Source organism: Olea europaea, unplaced genomic scaffold, assembly GCF_002742605.1.
Source record: "Olea europaea var. sylvestris unplaced genomic scaffold, O_europaea_v1 scaffold1709, whole genome shotgun sequence".
NCBI lineage: Eukaryota > Viridiplantae > Streptophyta > Magnoliopsida > Lamiales > Oleaceae > Olea > Olea europaea.
In genome coordinates, this window is record NW_019234781.1 from 129598 (window position 1) to 156138 (window position 26541).

The window sequence follows — 26541 nt, forward strand, 5'->3', positions numbered from 1 at the left end:
TTGTTCCCTTACCCAAAGCCTATACCCTTTAGATTCTTCACTATAACCCAAGAAAATGCATTTTAAGGATCTCGATCCTAATTTTCCTTCATTTTGGTGAGAATAAGTAGCACAACCAAACACTTTAAGTTTAGAGTAGTCTGTATATTTTTCTGACCACAATGCTTCAAGGATTTTAAAGTCAATGGCACTAGATGGAATCCTTATCAGATAAGTTGCAGTCTTCAGGGCTACACCCCAAAATAACTTTGGAAGGCCAGAGCTTAACAACATGCATCTGACTTTTTCAAGTAGGGTTCGGTTCATTCTCTCAGCAACACCATTTTGCTGAGGGGTATAAGTAGTGGTTCTATGCCTTAAGATACCATATTCTTTACAAAAAAGATCAAATTTAGTGTGTTACAGAATTCAAGTCCATTATCTGTTCTAAGAGCTTTTATCCTTTTATTTGTCTAATTCTCAATCATCAGCTTCCATTGTTTAAAATTTTGGAAAATGCTAGATTTGGGTTTTAAAAGAAACGTCCAGATTTTCCTTGAATAATCATCCACAATCAAAAGGTAAAATCTAAATCCACTAAAAGTACTAACTGATGCTGGTCCCCATAGATTAGCATGCAGGTAGTCAAGTGTTGATGTGGATTTATGAATATCGGTTTTAAATGGTAGTTTGTTTTGTTTTCCAATGACATAGTTTTCACAAAATTTTAAACTCTTAATATCATCTTTACCAAAACATCCAACCTTATTGAGAATCATCAATCCCTTTTCACTAACATGACCTAATCTTTTATGCCATATCATAGTTTTATAATTTGGGGAATTAATAACAGAAGACAGTTTTCCAACTAATGGTTCAGCTCGAAGTTTATAGATGCCATCCACTTTTGGTGAGGAAATTATCTCTCTTGAATCTAGACTTAGTTTAGCGAATCCTTTATGGATCTTGATCTCATATTTATTATCTAATTCCCCTAAAGAGATAAAATTCCTTTGGATTTCAGGGACATATTTGGTCAAAGAAAGCTTAAGAACATGGCTATTTTCAAGTAAGAGACTAACTCTACCAATTCCCTTAATTTTTCAAGTTATATCATTTCCCATCTGGACTTGACCACCATTAAGCTCATCAAATTCAGTAAACCACTCCTTCACAGGACACATATGAAAGGAACATCCTAAATCAAAAACCTACTCCTTGGGGTTTATTTTTGTTGAAGTCACAAGAACAACTCCTTGTACTTCAAATTCATTGTTGCAGACATTAGCTACAGAGCCATCAGGATTTGGCTTTCCTTTCATATTAGACATCTTTTTAAAACAGTCTTTTATAAGGTGTCCAGTTTTACCACAACAGTAACACTTCCTGACTTGAGTTTTAGTTTTCGGTTGACTCTTATTTTGATTTCTGAATTTGAGAATTTGAGGCCTTCTCCCTTTTCGGGAATTAAAGTTACACTGATTCTTCTTCTTAGTTTGATATTTAGGCCTTCCTTAAATTTAGAATGTTTTATCTCAGTTTTTAGTTCAAACTCTCTATTTCTTAAAGTTGAGACAATAATGTCAACAGTGAGAGCATTTCTGATCTCCTCAAATTTATCACGCAAAGCATTTAACGAGGCAACAGATTGTTGATCATGAAATAACTCCTCTTCACAGTTACTTAGATCTTGAATCAATTTTGTGAATTTATCAATATTTTCTTCTAAAGTGGAAAAGGTGTCAAATCTAAAATTGTAGAATTGCCTCAAAAGATAGCAATTATTTGGTATTGTCTTAGTTAAGTAGATGGATTCTAATTCAGTCCATAGTGCTGTAGTAGTAGTGGTTTCCCCTACAGTTCTGATCACACTATCTGACAAGTGTAAAAAGATTGTGTTCCAGGCAATTTCATCTAGTTCTTGTCTCTTATAGGCTCTAATCCCAGTACCCCATGTCCTAGTTAAGGCACTAGCATATCTCTACTATAATAGCAGACCCCTCATCTTTTGACGCCAAAGATTAAAATCCCCAATCCCTTTCCAAACTTCTACTTCAAACTTATGTGCAGTAGTCATGATTAATAGATAAATCCACAAAAGCAAGATTATGCAATACACAAAGTATAGCAGATTGAATTGATATGATAAGATTGTAAGACGTTCAAATTTCAAGGTAAGGCATAAATATTGCAAATCAAAAAATACTTTCCTATAATGAAAGATCACACACTTTACAGGATGAAGTTATACAATTAAAATAATTCAAGAATACTATATAACAGTAAAGTGATCAATTAAAGCAGGAATACAAAAATATTCAATGTCAGTTTAACAGGTTTAAGGGTTGATGACCTGTGAAACCACAACTCCCTCAAATTCCCAGATCCTCTCAGGAGATTTTAGACAAAAGGTAAGTTGTGGTAGATCAATTTCCTTAATAACCACGTCAACCCTTCACAAGAAATAGTATACCTTACTGACTACAAGTTATGAGTGTGAAAAGATTATACCAGAGCTGAATACCCTTAGGGTTTCAGTAAGAGATTGCAATGGGAGAATCAGAACGGTGAGGAAATTTGAGGAATATGACCAAATACACCACGAGTCACAATGACTCAGCAGAACTCAGCACTTAGCAACAACAAACTCGGAATGAGTCAACTCGACTCACCAACACTCAGGACGAGTCAAAAGCACCATACCAACTCAGTGGCGAGTCACGAGTCAAAATTAGTTTGTAGACTCAGAAAACACCAAGTTTTTCAGATTCGTAATAAACTATGTTTTTTACTTAAAAACTTCCAAGATCCGTTGATTTACAGTGAAATGTTTCAAAAGAAAACTTTCAATGTTTCAAGATCCAATCAGAAATTGAATCAAACAATTATTTGACTAAATCACAGTTGAGCAGCGTTGAGAGAAAAATTTAAAAAAGAAACACTTAGGGTTTCAACAAGAACAGTTTTCCCAAAAAAAAAAAAAAAAAAAAACTTTATCGAAATATTTTCCAGTGCTCCGATACCACTTGTTAGTCTCAGAATCGGATATTGAGCGATTAAAACAAAAATGGCAGAAAATAAAGATGAACACAGATGAATTTTTTGCCACGAAGGCCCAGATGTTCAGTTTAAAAGCCTACTCACCCGTTGAACATCTACACGTAGATATTGCTCGATTCCACTAAGAAATTTCCCAAGAACAGTACAAATGTCTGAAGAGAGCACAAGTCTGTTCAATTTTCTCTTGCCTCTCTCTCTCAAAATTACAGATATTAAAACAATCTATTCTCTTCAAGATTGCTTACACTACAATCTCACAATCTACACTAAGAGATTTTTCGATAAGAAACACGTGAAATATATAGAATGAGAGAACAAAACTCTCAAGAACAGACAAAACTTAGAAGATCCAAGAGATGACTAACAACTCAAGCGTCATGAAGAGAGAGAGAGAGAGAGAGAGAGAGACAGACAGATATATATACACCATCAAAAATCACACTGATCCAATGGCTGAGGCTAAGGCAGATGAACGATCCAAATTAATAGCAACCAAAAAGTCATAATCATGTTAACTAGAAAACACGTTTTATCTTGGGTCTTAAGAATCGAATTAGCTTATGGCCCAACAGACATCCAGCCCATCAACAAATGTTGGAATCCAATTAATAGTGAAGCACCAGCCCATGTCCAACATGAATGTATTGACACTGTCAACTCATCAATTTTCTCATACCCGGGTTGTCTTTCTCTTTAAGAAAAGATAAAGTTCTTTGAAAAATAATTCAATTATTATCTTTAATATTATAGTACCCTAACGATTAGTCGTCGATAAAATTTTGATGTGCTTGTAAAGTAAATAAATTATAGTCTATTGTATAATTCATTAAGGTGTAATAGTATGAAACAAACATATACTGTCCCCGTCGTTCATTTTGTGCGTGTACTATTTTTTAATCGATTAGTCTTACATACAATTCTATTCTTTCTAATTAAGTTGAACTCTTTGAGGCTTCGGTCTTTATTTTTCGGGCTAAAGCCTAGCCAAGTTCCAAATTATTACTTAGCCCCTATTTGACAATCGTCATTTTCGGAAAAACATAATTTAAATAGTGATTTTTAGAATAATGTAGTTAAAAATAGAAAAAAGTTTTGAATTTACGTTAAAAATATTATATTGTGTGAATATGTGATTGAAAATGAGTATGTAGAAAAAAGAATGACCAAGGCAGAAGAAGACATAGTGATCATTGACCTAGATTCAATTTCCCAGCTATGCCAAGCCTCGGGTCGAGTCACAATGACTATCCATTAGAATTGTCGAAAAACTATTTCACATCGGGGGAAGAGAAAGACCTAAAACAAGCTAGGCCCCCAAGCTCTCATAGCAATAATGTAATACCTCAAATATAAAATATGTATATATACAAAAGATAGTCAAACATATCATGCCATACTTTAAAAAGAAAAAAAAAAGAGAGAGAGAGGCAAAAAGAAAAAAAATAACAAAAAAAATATAAATTTATATATATATAAAAGGTTAGACGGTGGAAATGGATTGACTTTTATATCAATCCAATTCCATACAAATCCAAACCCATTTTCATAATGCACAGGTGAGAGAAGCCGAGAATGGAGAGAAGGAGAAAAGGAAGAGGAGAAAAAGAAAAGAAAGCAAAAAAAAAAAAAAAAAAAAAAAAAGGAAAAAAAAAAAAAAAAAAAAAAAAAAAAAAAAAAAAAAAAAAAAAAAAAAAAAAAAAAAGAAAGAATAGAAAAGTTTGCCTATGTTGTTAGGAATTAAGTGTCTACATTATTAGGCTTGATTTCTCAATTTTGAAAGGTAAGTAAAAAGTTAATTATTATCAAGTTATGTTTGATTTTATAGTTGTTAGATTGTTAGATTAAATTCAATTTTATTGAACGGGTTAAGTATAATAAACTATGAAATTGAGTAAAGTAAAAGAAAAACTAGTTTTAATTATTAAAGAGACTGTAGAAATCACTCAAACGTGAAATGATTAAGTTTGGGTATCACCTATTTAATTATTGAAATTATTTAAAATAATTAATTATTTATTTAAAAATTATATTGTATTTCAGGCGACGATACTGACATTAGAACAGTTTACCAACCGGGTTGATTTTGCGAACATAGTATTGTAAGTGGAAAAATATAAATATTTTTAAAGTATTTATAAATTAAGTTTATTGTTAAAGTACGTGCAATTATATATTCGAATTACATTGTTATTATGGAAATATCTTTTATTATGATACATGTGGAATTTCAAAAATTGTATACAGTACATTGTAAATTGGAATATGAGATATGATTTTGAGATCGACCAGAAAAGTACCCGTGATTATATATTTCTTCTAGTTCACTGAGGGGCTTTGGTCGTGTTTTATACTACACTGAGGGGCCTTGGATCGGGGATGAAGGAGTCTCGATCGTGTACATATAATTCACTGACGGGCCTTAGCCGTGTTCTAGAATTGATTATGAGAGGTCTTTGAGATCGACTTTCGTTTACGGAGGGGCCAAAGGCCCGTGGCGAAAGTTCTTAGTCCGAGGGGCGGATTATATATTTCAATCAGAGGGTACATTTTTGGTGGATTTTTCAGCACGTCTAATGTGATAAGATTATAGCATGGTTATCAGCTGATGTTTATATCATGATTTTAAGATGATATTTTATGACCTTATGTGAATATTTCACTTTTGATTATAATTACATAATATTATCTTGTGAATTATTAAATGATATAAACTCGATTTTCGATAAAAATGTAAAATTGAAAAAGTATAATTATTTTCGAACTTCTCTACTCACTGAGTTATCAACTCATATATTTTCTACGAATTTTTCTACAGCTAGCAATTGATTTCTTTTAGTTGGAAGAGCCTAATGATTTCGGAATGAGAGTCACATGACATGTTGAATATTATAACTCATATTGATGAAGCATGAAGTAAATATTTTGAGCACATCGCATTATATTTTACATAAACATTTGATTTTGTTGCATTTTTTGAAATAACTCATAGTCAGCCTTGGTGATAGATTTGACATCTAGTCAATATCTATTATCGGCACACGTCACATTTCGGATCCACTAGGGTGATTTGGGACGGGTCGTGTCAAATAACATATTTTGGTTCGAGCATTTGCTCATATAATCTCACCAAAGAGGGTGTCATTCGCATAGAGGAGTATCTGTATCACGCATGCTCTCCCACTTATGACAAAATGACCCCAGTGAAAGCAACTCAACCACGATTGCAACACCTCCTCTGTGCCGTGCCCAGGTTCAGTCGTACCACTCCAATGGGAATTTGATGATCTATAAATTGAACGATCGACTCATCTTTGAGCATGATGAATCACTTTGTTGATTGTCAAGAGAATCATTCTCTTCGAATGGAGCCACCTCGACCCTATTCAAACCGGGGCGCCAAGGAGAATAACCCTCGTCAAAAAGCGGTTTAAATGGTAAATGTCCAACTTTAAAGTCTGAACAGAGAACGTCGAAAAATGTGTCCATATAATTTTTATGGAAATGAAAGATTTGTTTATTATATAATAAATTAAAAAAGGTTTCCTTTAACGATTTAGACCGACTACGAATATAATATTTGTGGTTTAATTAAGTACAATGTACTTAAGATTGGTAATGGAGTTTGCTGATTCAAATATTTTACTGAGAATTGGACAATATTGAAATATTCAAATTTTATTTCAATAATAAATGATTCAGCCCCTAAAAAGGAAGAAAAACAAACAAAAATACTAATTGCAAACCTAATCCCCCAAAAAGTTTAATTTCTTGATTAAGTGATGAAGTATGAACCTCCTCTCTAAACAGTCAAATTTGTCTAAATCATGAGTTCTCAAAAATTATGCCTTGAGTTTTGCTTAAAAGCGATTAAGCGAATCATTTGTTTATATCTAATTCAAAATGATCAAGAAACAAAGATTCATTAAATTACTAAACTATAATTTACTTATCGATTTTATTTTGGAAAGAATTAGGGTTCCAAAAATATGCTTTTATATTTTTAGCATTTCCACAGTACAAGAAGACAAATCTTATTACCTTTAAAAAGATTAAAATCCAATTATTAATGAATTTATTACAACATATATTTTATCATTAACATATGCTAACATGAATGATCTCTTAAGAACCGATATTGGTGTGTCATGTCATCGGTGTTTAACATAAACTAAGTATCGGTGCCTAAGAGATCATTTCTGCATATACTAAGGCTAACTTAGCAAATGTTTCGCTGCAGTTGTCAAAATTCACATGCTAAACTTCCATGACTATTAAAAAAGACCAATAAATTAAGTTCAACTTGAAGCATGTATAAGGGTAACATCAATCGTTTCATTTAACTTCTTATTACAACACTGATAAATTAAGTGCAATTCAAAGTAAATTTAGTCGACCTCGTTAATTCTTTTTGCCCTACTCGTTTGATACATTGCTAGAACTACACATATACTCATCAACTATAAAAAGTCGTTTTATATTTTGATCGTCTGAATAAAGGGTGTCGTGTCTTTGGATGAAAGATGCTCGAGAAAGTCTCTCAAGCTGCTCCCCTTATACCTCTTTGGATGTTCTTCATTGACTAGTTCTGTAGCAGGCTCGACTATGTCATCCATTCCGAGGCTATGAAAGTCAGCTATAGACAACCTAGAACCATTATTCGAACTTGGAAGGACTCGATGCAATACACTTTTGTACAAACCATTGCTTATTACCTCCAAATGATCTCCCACGAAGACTTCTAATGCCCCTTCGATCTTGCCAACGCTCTTCCATGCGCCATCCGACCTGTCCAAAATATGGAGGCCAGGGGAACTTTGAAGAAGAATGGTGATAATGCTGTGATCCGTGTGCGCGGATGTGCCTGCTTTTACGTCGGATCCCGAAGGATAGGAATTTACGCCGATAAGTTGCGCGCCGTGCTCAAAATTTTGTTTTAAGTGTGTTGGGCTTAAGTTTAAGCTCTCCATGATGGCACCAAATAGCTCAATGCCTAATTTCCTGACTTCTGTAGCATACCTTCCCATTTTTTCCCTGTTACATTAACAAAGAACCGTTAGTACTTGAAATGTTCTTCAATGAAAGCAATGGTAAAATGCATGTACTAAAATTTTGTTAGAACTTCAACAGAATATCCTAAAATTAGACACATCCCTGTTTGAACTCCATTTTTTTGGGAAGAATGAGTTTCTGATAAGTAAATTTTTGGAGAATATATAGTTAAAAAGTAGAAAAAAATTTATTTTACGTAAAAAAATATTTTATTTTGAGAATGTGTGATTGAAAGTGAATATGAGAAAAAAAAGCTTTGAAAGAATGGTTTGTCAAACAAGGATTAAACTTTAGCCTAATATATTCCAATATTCAACTTTAGAAAACTGTGTGGTATAAAACTTAATACCAAAAATAACTCTTGGATCAAAGTTCAAGTTTGATACCTTTTTGAAATCACAAAAATATATTAAAAATAATGATTATGCAATAAGAAAAAGACTCGATTCAACTTCTCGAACTAATTTGAGTGCTTAACCCAATTGTTCAATTCTTCTCATCATTCTTGTTTTGTTATTTTCTTCCATCGTCTCTTTGCATTTTCATATCAAAAACTCCTTTCTTTTCTTTTACCTCAAGACAACGCACAATAATATAGTTATTATATTCTTTAATTTCGTTTCACGTTCTTTGATTGATTAAACCACTTGTATAATCTATTTACTCATAATTTTGTAACTTAGGAAGGTTGAATATCAATTTCAAAAGGTTGAATATCAATTTCAAACATATACTAGAAGCGAAGAAAGTTGAAGAAGAAGACAGATAAATATTTTATTTTTAAATACCAATTTAGATCTAAATTAGAGAAGAAACCATTATTTTATGTAATCATTTTCATAAAAAAAAACCAAAGAAAAGCTACTATGACTGCATGTCTCATGAAAAACCAAATAGCTCATTTGATTCAAATTTCAGTTTAATCCCTAAACTCAAAATTTTTTAAAGACAACCGATAACAAACAACAGTAAAATTAATAAAAATGACGTTCATTCGTCCCATCTTCATCCCAATATTTAAAAAATATTTCTCTAGAACGTCCTAGTTTATATAAATTTAGGAAAAAATAAAAAATTAGAAACTTTCTTGAATTTCTTCAAATCTATGTTTTTAAGAACAAAAATTCTACACGTAAAAGGAATTTTTACGGGCCGGATGATGTGGCAAAATTTAATTTGATTGATTTAACTTTGTTTTTTGTCTAACAACTCTGCACATCACCACTTGTAAATCAGCCTGTGAAAATTCCCTACACCTGTAACATTTCTCTTGGCTAAGTGCAAGTGTACAAGCAGCCTTCCACCCTATACTCTTGGAAGCATAACCTGCAATTTACCTCTCTTACGATGCTCCAGGGTAGGGGCGGTGAGGGACCCTTAAGGTTGGGGTTCAATCTGTAATATTTCTATTTCGAAAATAAAAGCTTGTCGAAGAAAAAATGAAAAAATGAAGTTATACCTATAATTGAGAGGATTTGAAGGCCATAAGTTGAGAAAATGATGAAGAGGATGTGCATAAAGCTTAAGGAAGTCCCTCGAAAGCATCCTATCTTCATGGCAGCCAACTCGTATTTTACTAAATCTTGCTGGCTTCTGTACATCATCGGACAGAAGCTCCTTCTTCATCGCCATTGGCATGTCAAAGAACATTGAATTCACATTCAAAGCTTCTTCAAGCACTGAATCGGGGATCCCATGATTGATAACCTAAATTTAAATCCCAATAAAACAGAAGGATTGATTATCATATACCGTAACATATAAGAACAAGAAAGAGATTAAAACAATATGTGTGTGTGTGTGTGTGTGTGAGAGAGAGAGAGAGAGAGAGAGATTGATTACATGAAAGAAACCAAAGTTTTGACAAGCTTCATGGATTTGCTTGATGACAGAATCACGGTGGATGACAGAATCACGGTGGATGAGAGAAAAGTTGATGATGGGCAATTTTTCAAAGATTTGTGCAGTCTCCTCCATGTATCTAGATCTCGAGCAGACAAGGACTTAGGGGTGCTCTCATAAATGAGTGTTTTCAATTATTTTAATGGATTTTGTGAATTTGAATATATTTTTATAAAGCTTATAAAAGTCTTACTAAAAAATGTAAAATTTGAAAAGTGTTTGTTGTATGTATTTTTATATTTGAAATTCATCCAAATAAAAACCCTCTATTAATAAAATCAACGAGTTGTTGAGGACACATAAATTTTAGGGAAAATTTCATAAGTAAGATTTTAAGTATCACTCATTTCAAAATTAAGAAAACAAGTTTCAAACTTCAAAAATCATATTTTTATTAAAATTTACTTATGATTTAATCAATTAATTATATTTAGGCCACATATCTGCACAATTTAGTCACAAATTAATGATTTGATTAGTTACTTATTATTTTTTGGTCATAAATCAAAAATTTTATGTCACATTATTTTACGATCACAATTCAAAAATCTTGTAGGTCATAGTTTGTTTATCGATCACAACTTATCAATTTATTGCTCACAACTTTTTTTCGGTCACAAATAAAAAATTTAATAGGTCACATTATTTTTGGGCCACGAATAAATTTTTTTATAAGTCATAGATTATTCATTGGTTATATAATCAACTTTCATTGGTCACAACTCATTTATTCATTGTAAATTATCAAATTAATTGATCACAATTAATTACATCGATAACAAATCAAGTCACTGTTTATTTGTATGTCACAGATTTTCAAATTAATTGGTCCCAATTTTTTTCGATCACAAAGTATTGAATATTTAGGTCACAATTAATTAGTTGGTCACGAATAACCAAATGGTTGGTCATAGATCGCCGGCGCCACCACCATCGTCGCTAGAACCACCACCGCCTCAAACAAATCAACCCATTGCAAAAAAATACCACCACATTGCCAACCACGACCATCACGCAACACACAAATGCAAAAATCAACCAAAATAATGCCATCACACAACTAGACTTGGACTTCGCAACAACCTTAATGCAACGCCACTACTACCACTAGCTCATCGGATCGCGACCAGATTGTTGTAGCACCAAAACACCTGAAATCGCACACGCGACCACCATCGTCACCACTACCAAACCACCTAAAGAAACTACCAAAAATTCCACCTAAAAACCACCTGTGACCACCGCTAGCACCACCACCCACCATTACCTGAACCATCACCCTCGCCACTACCACAATCAACACAGCCCAACATCAAAACACAAACTTATCCCCAACCCAACACAAACGCATTGCAATAAAGAAATAAAATGAATTGCAGGAAGCAAGAAATCGAAATCACAAATCTGAAAGTTTAACTTTTGAATTATTAATTAGGATAATATCACAAATCACCACCAGCCACCACCCTAGATTCGACACCCACCTTTGCACCTCATCGTCAGATGGACAATCAATCACCATCAGCAATAAATCTAACACTGCTAGCCACCACCACAGCATTGCCACCAGCAAGGCATTGTTGCTCGCAGCACCTCGCCGGAGGAAGGAGACTCAACAATGCACGATTGTCTCTTTGCTGCTGCCGATGAGGGTGGTTCCTGAACGGATGACGGTAAAGAAGGTGAGAAGAATGGATACTGAGGAGAGGAGGAGAAAGAGGGAGAAATAATTTATGGCTTGGGTAAATGTATTAGGGTTTGAGTTGAAAAATATGATTTGTGAAAATTGAAACCTTCCATCTGATTTTAGAACATAGGTTTTTTAAAGTTGAGTTTTGTGTAATTTCCATAAGTCTATAATAGTGACCCAGTAGTCCTATGTGAAAGTACTCTCACTCGATGGATCAAAGTTATGTCGAGAATAATATGTCCATTACTCCCAAAAGGTTTTTTTATCTTGCCAATCACAGATTGATCTAATATTGTTACCCAAACCAAATTAACAGACAAATTAGGTATTTTTCTAATTGAATTGTCGGGTCAGTCTGAATTTTAAAACATTAACGCTACGATTAGATTCAACTCGTTAGAGAAGCATTGATGAGTTAAACTATACAATTTGGTGATAACTCGAGGTCTTCTTTTCAATGACAATAACTAACATAAAAATTCTAGTTGACTTGATGGCTTGTTACTCTGTTAGAGCTGTGCTTGAGGATTAACTCAAACTTATTTGTCAAATGAGTAAACATATTTGGTCAGGATTGGTGACATGAGAGAGGTGATAGTTGTCTACATGTTAGTGTCTGTTTGGGTGTTTTTATAATTTTTTCATACTGTCAAATCAATGACTTATTCACCTTGCTTGTGTAACATAACTCCTGTTAAATTGTCCGATCTTATCCATTCCCACTAGACCCGATTTATAAACTCTCCGTTCATCATGTTAGGTCAATCCTCGAGGCATGGCAACTAGGTTTTGTTTCCAATACTAATATAAAATAGCCGACAACTTTGATAGTGGAGAAGACTAGGAAATTTAATATGTTATAAATTTACTTTTTCTCAGCAATAACTATATAAGCCCATGTTTGAGCCCCATTATTTGGAGATTATAATATTTTGAATAGTATTTTTTTTAAGAATAAGTGATTGAAAAGAAAAGAAAATTTTTTAATTTAGGTGTAATATTATTTTATTGAAAATTGTGTGATTAAAAATAGAAGAGAGAAAAATTTAATTTAATTTAATGAGAAATAATGGGGGCCAAATGGGGGCTAAATAAGAAGAAGAATTAAAAAAGAAACCCACATGAAAGAAGACGATTAATCATTAACAATGATCCGTTTGATTACAAAGATGAAATTGAAAACGAATTTCAGATAATTAAATTGCCTAGAAATTATTTTCCTAGAAATTGTAAATTATTGTATTTGATTGGTATAATTTTTCACGTGGAAAATGTTGAAATAAAAGTTTTTTTTGTGTTCGTTTGGCTTTATTTTACATGAAAATTATCAATTAAAGGAATAGATTTTAGTGGTATTGGGAATGAAATTTGTTTCCATTACCAACAAAAAAAAAAATCAAGAAAATTATCTATCTTTTGGTGTTCGTTTGACTTTGTTTTACATGAAAATTGCCAATTAAAGTGAAATATTTTTTTACAATAATTCTTAGAATTTATTTCCATTGCGAAAAAAAAAACTGTGAACAGTAAGTTAGAAAACCAATTCCTGCCATCCTTAAAAATCAAGAAAATACAATTTCCCAAGACAAGCAAGAAAATGGAATTCCATGGAAATTAAAACTTATCAAACGCACAAAATTGGAAAAATGTGGAATTCGAATTCCATTGACGGATCAAACAGGCCTAATAATTTTAGCACTATTTAAAGGAGTAGGTCACCCAAAACAACCTCAAACTCCTTGATAGAGATCACAAAATTTGTTAAAAGTTTAGGAGGTGCGTATATAGACTAGTATTATTTTTAGTTGAAGAGGCTTATAATTTTTTAAAAGCACATTTTTATGGAACAACTCTTTATACTTCTCAAAATAATACTTTTAATCTATGTTTTGAATTAGAAACTCTAATTTTATACCTTCAAAAATAATAAAATCACAATAAAGAAAAATACACAAAAAAATATGCAAGATTTATAGAAGTTCGAATCAATGTGACAATGTCATTTTTTCCCACTGCCGTAATTCATTATAATGAAAAGACATTTATAATAGAAAAATTGTGCACACTATTTTCTCTAACCTCTTTGCTTTTTCTTTTTTTTTTTTTTATGAATGGATAAACTCTAATGAAGGCTTCCTATTTATAAGAAAAAAACAGGGAAAACCAAAATTACAAGCATGAAACATTTTAAAATATCGTCACAAGGTCGATCCAAAATTAAAGATCGATTCGCATATAAACTCTGCATGGTGAAAATGATCAAATTCCACAACTTAACAATCTAAATACAAAGAGATTCTAAAATGAATTACAATTTGGAGAATCGCTCAGATCCTTTTCAATCAGGATGAAATTTTATCTAACTAGGAAGTTTATTATTCTAATGAAATAATAACTATAGAACAAGTACTTTGATTTGAAAAATCAATTATAATAATATTACCATATATTTCAAAATTTTCTTTTAAGCCCTATAATTACAATTTGAATCAAAATATTTCATGATTTTTAATCAAGAAGCCGAGCCAAAATTCTAACAAACAAAATTATGCAATATCAAGATGAGTCAATATTTTATTATTTTGAACTCAGTGATATTATTTTAGTATCAACTGGAGTTGCCTTTTCAAAGTATTAGTCAGACACTTTATTTTAAGTGCAAATTTGACTATGTTTATATCATAATTTAAATTGATCAAATATACTTATTATTCATACAATTTACAAATTATACTAACTTATATGCATTACCAAACATATAAGTTGAAAGAAACTGTAATATAGAAGTACATGAACTAAAGTGCCTCAGAAAGTCTAAATTGAAATTGAGTCCTTGAAGTATGACACAAAAGGAAATTTTGTAACTTTATTGTTACTAATTTGCTTTTGGAAGTGTCATTTTACAATTTCATTATTACTAATTACATCACAATTAACACAATAATTAGACACTTCACATCCCCCATGTGGATGCCAGTATTGCTAGAGCACAAGACTTTCAATTTTTGGGTTCAGAAAATGTTGTAAAAGGTTGAACCTTCAACAACTTGCATTAAACGTTGTGAAAAATCAAACTTTTCGCAGCACTAAATAAACGTTGTAAAAATGTGACATCAGCAACAAAGACTTAAAAATGTTGCCAAATCTCAATTATTTTAACTAATGGCAACATTCACATAGTCTAATGTTGCGGTAGACACATTTTGCAACGTTCGTTCCTTTTGGGTTGAAAAAGGTATATTTGTTTACAATTTCATTATTACTAATTACATCACAATTAACACAATAATTAGACACTTCACATCCCCCATGTGGATGCCAGTATTGCTAGAGCACAAGACTTTCAATTTTTGGGTTCAGAAAATGTTGTAAAAGGTTGAACCTTCAACAACTTGCATTAAACGTTGTGAAAAATCAAACTTTTCGCAGCACTAAATAAACGTTGTAAAAATGTGACATCAGCAACAAAGACTTAAAAATGTTGCCAAATCTCAATTATTTTAACTAATGGCAACATTCACATAGTCTAATGTTGCGGTAGACACATTTTGCAACGTTCGTTCCTTTTGGGTTGAAAAAGGTATATTTGTTGTAGTGTATTAATCATGTATTCATACTTCGATTTTAATCATTACATATACTTTAATATGTTTTAAGTGGACTAGGTTTTTGGAGCCCAGATATGTCGGGTATTTTGCCTTTTGTGGCGTTGGGTTTTATTTGCTACAACAGCTCACCACAGGTAAACAAACACTTCACATTTCCTCGTACATTTCATCTTAGCTTATTTTATAGAATTGCTTATCTCGAAATATTGGTGTCAATAGGGTCGAGCCAGCAAGATAGTTACAGAGGTACCTGGTGTAAAATTTCGAAATTTTATAGAATACGTTATAGCAAATATGTTAACTTTAAAAGCTTATAAATTTATTAGCATATTTTTACAAAATTTAAGAACCTAAGTGCAAATTAGCAAAATCACCATGTTAGTTGAGAAATTATTATTAGATTGCAAATAATAATATCAAGTTTGCATATTTGCGAAAAGTCAAGTTTTGGGTAATTTCTCGAGTCTTAAAACTTTTAAGGACTAAAGTGAAAGTTATGAAAAAGCTTAAAATCATAATTTTAAATCTTTAGAATGCTGTGGTCATGTCTAATAACGAGAATAATGAGTTTTATGAGCTTAAATCCGAAAATGGGTCCTAAATGCAAAAGTATATAATTTAGGAACTCAATTGCAAATGATGAGAAATATATTTTGAGACTAGAATTTGACAAGTCAAAATTATTTAGTAATGAGAAGGCTCACCAGATGGTAATAATTATGATTTGGGCACTTTTTATGCTTTAAGATGAGATATTGATGGACCAAAGTTAATACAAGTTTCAAGATTAATAATTTATTTGGCTCCAAATACGAATCATCTACTAAAAATTCTGCTTTTTTGTTTAAATATAATTATTCTACAATTTCTTTTGACCATATCATCTTTGAAGAAGAAGACCTTTTTAATCCAGTCTTTGATTGGGAGAAACTCATTAGTTTGTCGAAATTTTCTTCGAAGTCTTTCAAAAGTCATTTTCCCCAAAATTTTCCACGTCTATTACCAAAATGTTTGTTTTTTTTTCCATTATTTATCAATTATTTCAAACTCTTTAACACTTTCATGAATTGTTTATTTTGACAATTAATAATTAAGGAACTCATTTTTAGTAAAGCGAATTGGTAGAATTAGGAATATTACACCTGGGCCGACTTAGATTTTGCTGTGGAAGCGTATTTTTCGTTCAATTTCTTTAGCCCGTGCGGGCCAGGCTGGAATTGGCCATGCCTGCGTAGCCAAGCACTTTGACCGCCCCGATGCTGGAAAGTTGACTCCAAGCATAAATTTTCTTGTCCCTTCAGGTCTTAAACAAAGCATGTGCAATCCCTTTAATCAGGAAACTTCTTATGTTCTATGAATAACTTCACATACGTGCTCGTTAAATGTTTCCAGCCTATTAAATCTGATTTATGATTTCATAAAATGCTACATGATGTCAATTCTAACAGCAATAATTTAGGTATAAAGTACGGAACCATGTTAATCGAAGATGCATTTACTTCTCACGGAAGTGAAAGGTGGCCTCGTATCTTTCTATTAGCAGTATCCACAAATATTGTCAAAACTCTGTTACAATTGGATAATCACACGTGGTATGTTCTGTTCATATAAGCCTAATCCATGCTCTTAGTGGGTAGGATAACAACTTCCCACTGAGCGCACTATATCAATTTCATGCATTCGTAACAATATTGTTGTTCCTAAGACATTTTTCTTTATAATTATTGTTCTTGTACTTGGTGTTAAGTCTTAATTTGTAACAAGGCAAATACATGAGAGAGAGAGAGAGAGAGAGAGAGAGAGAGAGAGAGAGAGAGAGAGAGATAATTGCAAGTAAGATTTTCCCCAGCATTTTGCGCTGTAACTTGTATAAAGAATAAAGTCGTAAGGAAACAAAGTTGACATTATAAATTACGAACGGATAAGAAATGGGCTAAAACAAAAGAGAAATGTGTAATAAAACAATTAAAAAAACCAAGTATTCAAGTCACTACAAAACTTAGGCTGAGGCAGTATGCTCATTGAAAAAGAGCCAGTTTCAGTCATCTTGTAGAGTTGTAGTCAGCTGTATCAAGGAATTTCCATGGATTCTGATGGAAATTTGCTTGTTGCACTGCCTATGTTGATTGAACACCGATCGTCTAAGCCTTGACTTTGGTAACAAGCGAATTTCCTTTTTTTAGGATATCAACTGCTGTATGGAATAGAAATTCTCAAGAAATTAAAAGCTAAAGAAAAGCCACGACATTAGATAATTCACTAAGTAAATAAATAAATTGCTTAAAATAATAATCATGCAAAATCTAACATCCGGTCGCACACCAACAAGGAGGGAGGGCCTCAAACTGGTAGTAAAATGGTTGTTTGGATGGGATGGGATGTGATTATCATTTGGTTCTGAGCGTAATACTATCTGAATCTTTTGTAATTTGAAACATCGAATGGCGCATTTAAACTCGTCTAGCTTGAGAACAAGATACTTCAAATTCAAGATTCATGTGAATCTTGTTCTTTTTTACTGGCAAAATAGAAGTGAAGAGACTTAAAGCAATGGAAATGTGATTATTGCCTTATGAATGTCTTGTTCAAATTTGTGATAAAGGTTACTCAGGTCCAAATATAAGTGTGGACAGCCTAATCTCATTTCTCCCCAGTGAAGGTGGAGAAAACTTTTGAGAATTCTAATTTGAAAGACATACTTTTTCAATCATATGCAACACAAATTAGTGCATTAAGGTCAAATATGAAGAAGATGATCAAACTAGAAAACGATCTATTCTTAGAAATCCTCAAGCCAATAGAAAAATGATAACGAGGACTTAATCCAACACAAGATGGAAGTATGGAATTGGCAGATCAATAGTCTAATGTTTCAAGTACACAAGTGCATGGCTTATGATCTATTTTGGCCAATCATCAAAAAAGGAAGTCACTAAGACCTGAAAAAGTTGGGAAAAGTCATCTTGTACACCACAAGTATACATCATCGTTGACATCACTCGAGTTGGCAAGATTTGATAGGTGAAAAAAAATTGTCTATTTTTTTTAAACTTTTCAATAATGTGATACAATGTCAAAAATAATGTAAATGTAATGTACATGTTGCACGATTTAAAAGAATTATCTAAAGAGAGATTTCAAACCCCAAAATCGCCTCAATTGTACTGAAACAAAAGGAAGGAAAAAGGTAGTTATTTGGTGGATCCCTCATGTCAAGAAATAGGAAGTATTTTTCTTATTTGAAAATGTGTAGATTAAGTTGGATCATTTTAAGATAGAATCAAGCAATAGACTCGCAGAAAGACCAAAATCAATGGATTCAAATGATAATTGTTAATGAAAACGAAGAAACTTCAAAGTCACGAGACAATTGTCCAATTTAAGCCGCCAAACTGCATATAATTCATTTTCAACCAGAAACAATAAAACAAGGAATAACTAAAATATATAAGGGGAGATTAAAACTTAAAACACACTTTCCAATCTCAAAAATTCAGATCTTCGACTTCCAAACGACATTTTAACATGTTAATGAATACACCTGACCTTCGCGATAACTCAAGATTTCAGACAGATACCAAGCAATGGAGTCGACACAAATTCTCAATTCGGAATGAATTTTAAAATAAAAACATGTAAAATCAAGCAAGTAGGCGATCAATTTGTTACCTGGACTGGAGAAAAACCACAAAATGACGGCACAGAGCAGAAGCAAAAGTGGGATGAGATGAACGGCGGTCTCGGCAGATCTGAGTCGATTCTTCTCCTTTTTTGCAGGCTCCGATTCCGGATTGTAGATTAGCAACTGTTCTGTATCTGTTGTTGAAGATTGATGAGAAAAGAACTCGTCGGAGACTCGAGTGGAGCTCGATGAACGATACATTGTCGATTCAAATCTAGAAAATGGTAATGCTTGACGGGTGTATGACGGTGGGAATTTGAAGATTGGATTGAAGAATATTGAATCAAAGACGCTGACTAAAGGCTGGGAGTTATGAAATTTTTACGCGGATTGGGTAACTGAAGAAGTCGGCCCGAAATTATGGGTAAGATTATTAGGCAGAAGACGTGCTTTTGACTAATGATCCACATGCGCCCTTTATTGGGTTTATAAAAGCGGTTGTGATATTTATCACAACTAACAATTTGTTTACGAGATTTGATTGAGATTTTAAAATATCTTCAATGAAAAAAAAAAATTTGTTTACTCTCTTTTTGACACTTTTAATCTACTAATCAAAATTGAACGTGCATTATACGTTATTCTATTATACTTTATAAGTAATATATGACACTAATTTGTTGATGAATTTGATGAGTCTCGGACAAATTAAAAAAAAAATTATAATAAAGAAATTGTATTCAAAATATACTATGAAAACTTAATTTCTATGATTCAAATTTTTTGTAATGATGAAATACTATAAATGAGCAATCTGTTTATAACATTTGATATAAAAAATTAATTGTTAATATATAAATTTATACATTCATTATAATTCTAGATAATAGAGTATGAATAAATTTATCTATAATAACTCTAGATTCGTGTAACTCAAGATTCATCAAACGAAAATTCATTGAATCTAGATTAATGTTAATGTTAATTAATTGAGAATTAATAACACAAATTTCATAAATGACAATAATTATGTAGTATTTATTACAAGTAAGGTATTGTTGAAATAATTAAATTGTATGAGGGTTAAAATCGTCCAAAAAATTATTTTCCCTCGATTTGATGTGTTAATCTATAAACTTAATAAGTAATGTAAAAGTAATATTTGGTAATAATTTGTTGGTAATTTTGATGAGTTTCGAACGAATTAAAGAAAATAAAATTTAGTATAGAAATTTAATAGAAGAAAATTGTACTCAAAATTTACTCTCAAAACTTAATTTCTATGATTCAGATTTTTTGTAATGATGAAATACTATAAATGAGCAATCTTTTTATAACATTTGATACAAAAAATTAATTGTTAAAAGATAAATTTATACATTCATTAGAATTTTTAGATTTTAGATATTAGAATATGAATAAATTTATCTATAATAACTCTCGATTCATGTAACTCAAGATTCATCAAATGAAAATTCATTGAATTTAGGTCAATGTGAATGTTAATTAATTGAGAATTTATAACACAAATTTCATAAATGACAATAATTATGTAGTATTTATTACAAGTAAGGTATTACCGAAATAATTAAATTGTATGGAGTTAAATTCGTCCAAAAATTATCCTAACTCGATGTAATATTTTAATATATTATAGATTTTATCCAACAAGCAATTTTCTTTAAAAAGTTGCTTTTATATATTTGGATAATTTTTTTGGAGGAAAGCTATTCTACTTTTATTTAGAAAAAAGGCGTAAGATTTTTATTCTTTTAAGAAATCTCTTTTTGGTTAAAAATATTATAAATGTACTTCATTTTGATTTTAAAATATATCTTATTTTCATTTGAAATTAATATTTTAATTTTTCATTATAAAACAATATTTCTATGAATTACATATTCAAGTAACATATTTGTCACTGTATTATTCGTAAATACTGTTAATATACATAAATTTTATTAAGAGACAAAGAAACCAATGAAAAGTTAGGGTAGAACCTCGGAGTCGACTGAAGGGAAGTTTGGCACTTGAAGGCTTGAAGAGTACCCTAAAACAGGGAAAGTCGTAGAAACAATGACTCGTTAATTAAGCACAACGTGGGGCTAACTAAAGTTGGGTATTTTTTTTTTTTAATTTTTATTGTTATTATTATTATTTTTTTTAACACGGGCTAATAGGTAAAAAAAATATTTTACAAAAATAAAATTGTTTTTTACACCTAATGGGCTAGAGCTAGCCTGGGCTTTCTAAGTCCACCACTGATTTTGAACCACTATTTTGCCACAAAACGCACAATGGGACAAAGAAGATTGATTCAATGAGATATGCCTCGCCTGCATTATGCAAGAGAATGACATGACTATATGAGTCTCTCATCGGTAACGTTCTCAAGTGTCTCATACATTATCTTGCTCCATCTTTAGGTATTGACATTGTCCAACTAGAGAAGTTGGGAGGCATGCATCAATCTTCCTCAGCAACCTATAATTTCAAATTCATTGACATTAGAGTCCTCGATCTAAACTCTCGATATCAATACCTCGACCTCACAAACCTTCTCCATCTCTTGATTGAGTTACTTTTTCCAATTTACAAGGGATAATTTCCTTAGTCGCTCCAAGTTTCCATCCAGAGTGATTTCCTCATCGTCTTATTTTATTCAATCATTTTTCTTTGTGTACCACATTGTATGCTAATGCTATCGCCACAAAATACAAGTAACAAACTATGTCTAAAACCGCTCCACACCACTCTCTACAACACTTCCACCACAAAAACAAGAGTAGTACATTATATTACATGTCTAACACCACTCTGCATCACTATCCGTTATCACCTAACACATAACCTGCATCACTATCACCACAAATCACGACGAACGCATTATTTTATTTATCTAAAATCACTCAACATCATTGTCCAACACCACAAAACACGGAGTAACATATATTTTATTCACTTGAAACAACAACACAACTAGAAATCACAAGTAACATAGATGTTTCTCGTCTAACATCACTCGACACCATTGTCCATCATCGACATAAAATATAAGTAACATATTATGTTACTCATCTAAAGCATAGAAAACAATTAAAGACACCTGCCAAGGTATAGCGAGGCGAGCAATCAAAGATGTTTTGCTTAGGAGGACTGTCCTTCTGTGATTGGACATCTAATAATGATGGAGCGCTATTTATGAAATTTATATGTCAGATCAACTATTCCGTTAAAGACGCAAAATAGAAGTGATTATAGTGAATAACTTCCGACACTTTGAAAAGTTCAGTAATCAAAAGTCAACATTTTATGATGTAGTGAGAAATCGAAAATACCAATCTAATTTTGTGATTATTGGAACAACTAACTATTTCACACTTCTAGCTTTCCTATTCATAGTAAATATGAACACTGACCATTTAGCAAACTATTGCATTTTGGAATCGGTCATTGAAATTTTTTCACACTGACTTGAGATTAATCAAACATAGATCCTTTTTTTTTTTTTTTTTTTTTTTTTTAATCTATGAAATCTATATGTCAGATCAACTATTCTGTTAAAGACACAAAATAGAAGTGATTATAGTGAGTAACTTCCGACACACTATTGCATTTTGGAAGCGGTCATTGAAATTTTTTCACACTGACTTGAGATTAATCAAAGAATCAAGAATAGATCCTTTTTTTTTCCTTTTTTTCCTTTTTTTGTTTTAAGTCAGATACTCAATAGAACAAATTCTGAGACAAGGATCAGCTTTAAAATAGTGAAAAGATTGACATTCACTACATACTAAAACCAAACCTAGTTTGGTGGCCACCACCGATTTTTTACTATAACTAGATATGGGTTGGCAGTGACTTTGGCGATAAGAAAGAAAAGAGACGCCGTGGTGGAAAGAATGTGATGATGCACAAATTTGCATGTAGAAAAAAGATTATTCATTTATAGTATTTCATCATTACAAAAAATTTGATTCATAGAAATTGAATTTTAAGAGTACAATTTGAGTACAATTTTCTTCTCTCAAATTTCTATGCTAAATTATATTTTCTTTAATTTGTTCGAGACTCATCAAATCCTCCAACAATTGCTCCCAAATATTACTTTACATCATTTATAAAGTATTTTACAATAATGTACAATTAGGAGTGAGCACTTTTTTTCAGAATCGGTGGAACTGGACTGGAACCGTTTAGAACCGATCGATTCGATCGCAGATCTTCTTAAAAACAATTTGATTTTGGGACAAATTTTTAAAAATCGATCGATTCCCGGTTCTAGCATGGGAACCGCGAGAACCAGATGGTTCTCATTGGATTTTTTCTGGTAAAATATATGACTCAATCTCCAACACTTTTATAAAAAATAATCGGGTTCCTTCTTAATCTAGGCTCCAATACTTTTCTTCTTCTCTTTGATTCTTTCTTTGTCTCTTCTTATAATTCTTTGATTAATTGATTTTCAAGCTAAATTAGAATATATAATTTATTTATAATATATAATTTCATTTATAAGATTCGAAATTTTTATTTTGTTTTCACTTTGTACATTTATACCTAAATAAATCTTTGAATAGTATGTTCGATTCTTTTATATTTTCTTAAAAGTATCACGTTAGTAGCATTTTTAGAGTTTTTATTAGTGAACATTTTATTTTAATATGTAAAGAATCGGATCGGACCGAATCGGAACCGATTGGTTCGGTTCCACAAGTAGCTATGGAACCAATGGTTTCATTTCTAAAATTCTCATCGGTATTCGGTTCGGTTCGGTTTCCTTTGAAATCAGATGAAACTGGACCACGCCCACTCCTACGTACAATGCACGTTCAACTTTGCCCACTCCCTACTATATAAAAAGGAGAATGTGAAGTTACTGTAGATATGAACAATGATATGTTCCATTTTATCTCACTGTAACCATTAAGTTTAACGTGTCGTTTATTTGTGTATGATTTCATATTTTTCTAGTATCTAATCTTATATTTGATTTTTTTTTAGCGATAAGTTAGTTTCCTTTTTTTCCCCTCATTTACATTTTTGCCTCTTTTTTTTTTCTCTCTTTTTTTGAATTGACTTTTATTAAAATTTTAAAAATATATATATACTATTGGATTTTTTTTTTTTAGTTAGTTGACTCAGAAATCAGAAATAATTTTAATATATGAATATAATAAGATATGTGACAAACAAGATAAGAAATAATTTTGGATTTTAAGCTAATAATGGAAATTCCACAAGAAGCACAAACAACCATTTAAAGAATGATGTTTCCTTGTCGGAAAATAGCAAAAATTGCGTTAAAAGAAATTAATTTAACAGGAAATTAAGTCCAAACTAAGCACAGAGGATTTGAAAAACATTTAACTAAGATAAATTCATTCTTAGTTAAGTTACATAAATTCATTTGCATCCAAGATATCTTGAATATCGAAATTTAACGTGTTACTGTAGTAGCTCTCTCTCTCTCTCTCTCATCTTCATAACTTGTACTGCTGCTATTAATATAAGTTGAGTTTGAGTGCAATGATGTTGGACTTGATGAGGGCATTTATATATTGATACATTGGAAGCTAAAGCTACTGCTTTTATTATATTGAAATGTTGAAGTTTGATCATCAGATGGAGGAGGCTCTCCATCCATGGAGAGAAATCTCTCCGTGCACGGAGAGATTTTTTTTCTTTTTTTATTTGTTTTGTTTATATTATAAATAATTTTTTTAATTTAAAATTATTTTTAATTCTTTTCGATAAAACTTAATTTTTCAATTTTATGTAAATAATATTTATATATTTTTTATTTAATTTTCATAAGTTTCTTTTATTATATTTTTTTTGAAAATTGTTTTAAAATTTCTTTTTCCTTCATATTATAAATAATTTTTTGTTCGATTTAAATTTTTTTTAATTCTTTTTATTTTACGATAAAACGCAATTTTTTCAATTTTAATTAAATAATATTTATTTTTATGTTTTAATTATTTCAATTTAATTAAAAAAACTTTATAATAATGTTTTTTATTTTTATTTTTAATTTCCTTTTTTATCCCTTTTTTAACCTGCATTTACAATACAAAATGATATCGTTTTCCAATGTTGAATGGCAAAACGACCCGTTTAAATATAATTATAGAAAATATTAATTATTTAATTAATAATAATTAAATCTTAATCAATGTATTTTATATTCACTCATTACCTTAATGTTTGAGATGAGATTTTTTTCCAAAAATGGAAAGAATTAAGATGATGACTAAAATTTAGAGTCCTAATCTTAAGAATTATTCTCCAACAAACAGAATTCAAAATCGATTTAAATTCATCAACATATAACCAAAACAAAACTTACTAAAAAAGGAAACAACGTATAAACGAAGGAATTTGTCCAAAATTGACCTCATTTTGCTGCTGATTTTTGTTCATTGGCACGTTTTCAATCAAATTTGACTAAAATTTCGTAGATAGCAGACAACCTTAAAATTTCTCTAAAAAATGAAAAATTGAAGTTCTTAGCTTAAAGAAAAGATAAAAAAATTTAAAAAAATTCAAGCAGTGCACGGATTGCACTCTCCGTGCATGAAGAGTGCCACTTCGTGTGCACACTCTCTATGCATGTAGACCACTTACAGAATGGTGAATCTTACAATTCTGCAAATTTTAAGAATGGGTCGATTAAAGTAGCTCAAATTTCTCTATTATCATCAAATAGTTTGATTGGCTACTTCCTTTACGTCCATTTTGACAAATTGATCTTACCTTGATGACACAACCCTCACCAATAACACTGTCGGTAACATTGGCATCAAACATTTTCGAAGGTGGCAGGTACCGAGGTTGTGTATAGATTGGAGAGGAACGATCATAGAAACTACATCACACAAGATAATCACATGTTAAAAAAAAAAAATTCCTTCATAAATTCTAATAAGAGATCAAGAAAACTAACCTGAAGTCTGGTAATGGCTTCTTAGTGATCCCTAAATTGGAATTGTAGAAAGCCTCGATAGTACCAATGTCTTCCCAGTGGCTATCGTACAAATAGGCTTGAACCTGATAAACACCAAAAACACAACAAGAAAAAGCAACAATGATTCATAAACATGGTTGCCAAATCTTGCAGTAACCATAATAGAAATAGGGCTGAACCTTGTACAAATAGGGATATGACTCCAACAAAACAGTGATATCTTTAATATGACTTGTTGGGGAATACACCGATTATGTGCATATTATATTCACAAAAGTATACCGGTTATTTGCGTGAAATCGAAACGTAATTTCTACTTACCGAAATAGGATTTGAGAAGTAAAACATAAAAGTTATCGAATCTGAATGTATGGATATGTATTCATTCCTTTCGATTCTTGAACGAAAGCAAATTATTCTTTTGATCGAACCTTGCAACATAAACATGTAAACAATGTTAATCATTTCCTGAAATCAAAATATAATAAAAAGAAATCAGAAAATTGTAGGAAGAAAGATGCAAGTAATGAATTTTTGGTCGAGACAAGTGTTTGAGACTTGATCCTTAAGATGAATTTGCCCCGCATCGGTGCTAATGATTTTTCGACAATCGTCTCTCAAGATACAACGATTACGTCAAGCCATAGGAGCACTCCAAATG

The 26541-nt window shown here is 31.4% G+C and overlaps 2 protein-coding genes across 2 annotated transcripts in view; both read right to left on the minus strand.

Annotated features, from left to right (window-relative positions):
* Window positions 1-7328: 7328 nt before the first annotated feature.
* LOC111377704 (flavanone 3-dioxygenase 3-like) lies at window positions 7329-10106 on the minus strand. Its single transcript, XM_023000835.1, has 3 exons — window positions 9931-10106; window positions 9548-9795; window positions 7329-8070 (listed from the first exon to the last, which is right to left on the minus strand). Exons 1-3 carry the CDS (start codon window positions 10063-10065, stop codon window positions 7512-7514), a joined length of 942 nt encoding a protein of 313 aa, XP_022856603.1. The 5' UTR covers window positions 10066-10106; the 3' UTR covers window positions 7329-7511.
* A 15413-nt stretch (window positions 10107-25519) lies between these two features.
* LOC111377707 (glucose-1-phosphate adenylyltransferase small subunit, chloroplastic/amyloplastic-like) overlaps window positions 25520-26541 on the minus strand; it is a 5481-nt gene continuing 4459 nt past the window's right edge. The window contains exons 2-4 of the mRNA XM_023000838.1: window positions 25860-25963; window positions 25670-25781; window positions 25520-25561 (exon numbers count right to left, since the gene is read on the minus strand). Coding sequence (XP_022856606.1) covers window positions 25520-25561; window positions 25670-25781; window positions 25860-25963 — 258 coding nt within the window. The remainder of the gene's footprint in view (window positions 25562-25669; window positions 25782-25859; window positions 25964-26541) is intronic.

Excerpts from the sequence above, each read along its gene's own strand:
- LOC111377704 (XM_023000835.1), bottom strand. The coding sequence starts at position 10,065 with ATGGAGGAGACTGCACAAATCTTTGAAAAATTGCCCATCATCAACTTT. Across the intron at positions 9,796-9,930 it reads AAAACTTTGGTTTCTTTCAT|GTTATCAATCATGGGATCCC; the intron begins GTAATCAATCTC and ends ATTTAAATTTAG. Across the intron at positions 8,071-9,547 it reads TCAAATCCTCTCAATTATAG|GGAAAAAATGGGAAGGTATG; the intron begins GTATAACTTCAT and ends TTAATGTAACAG.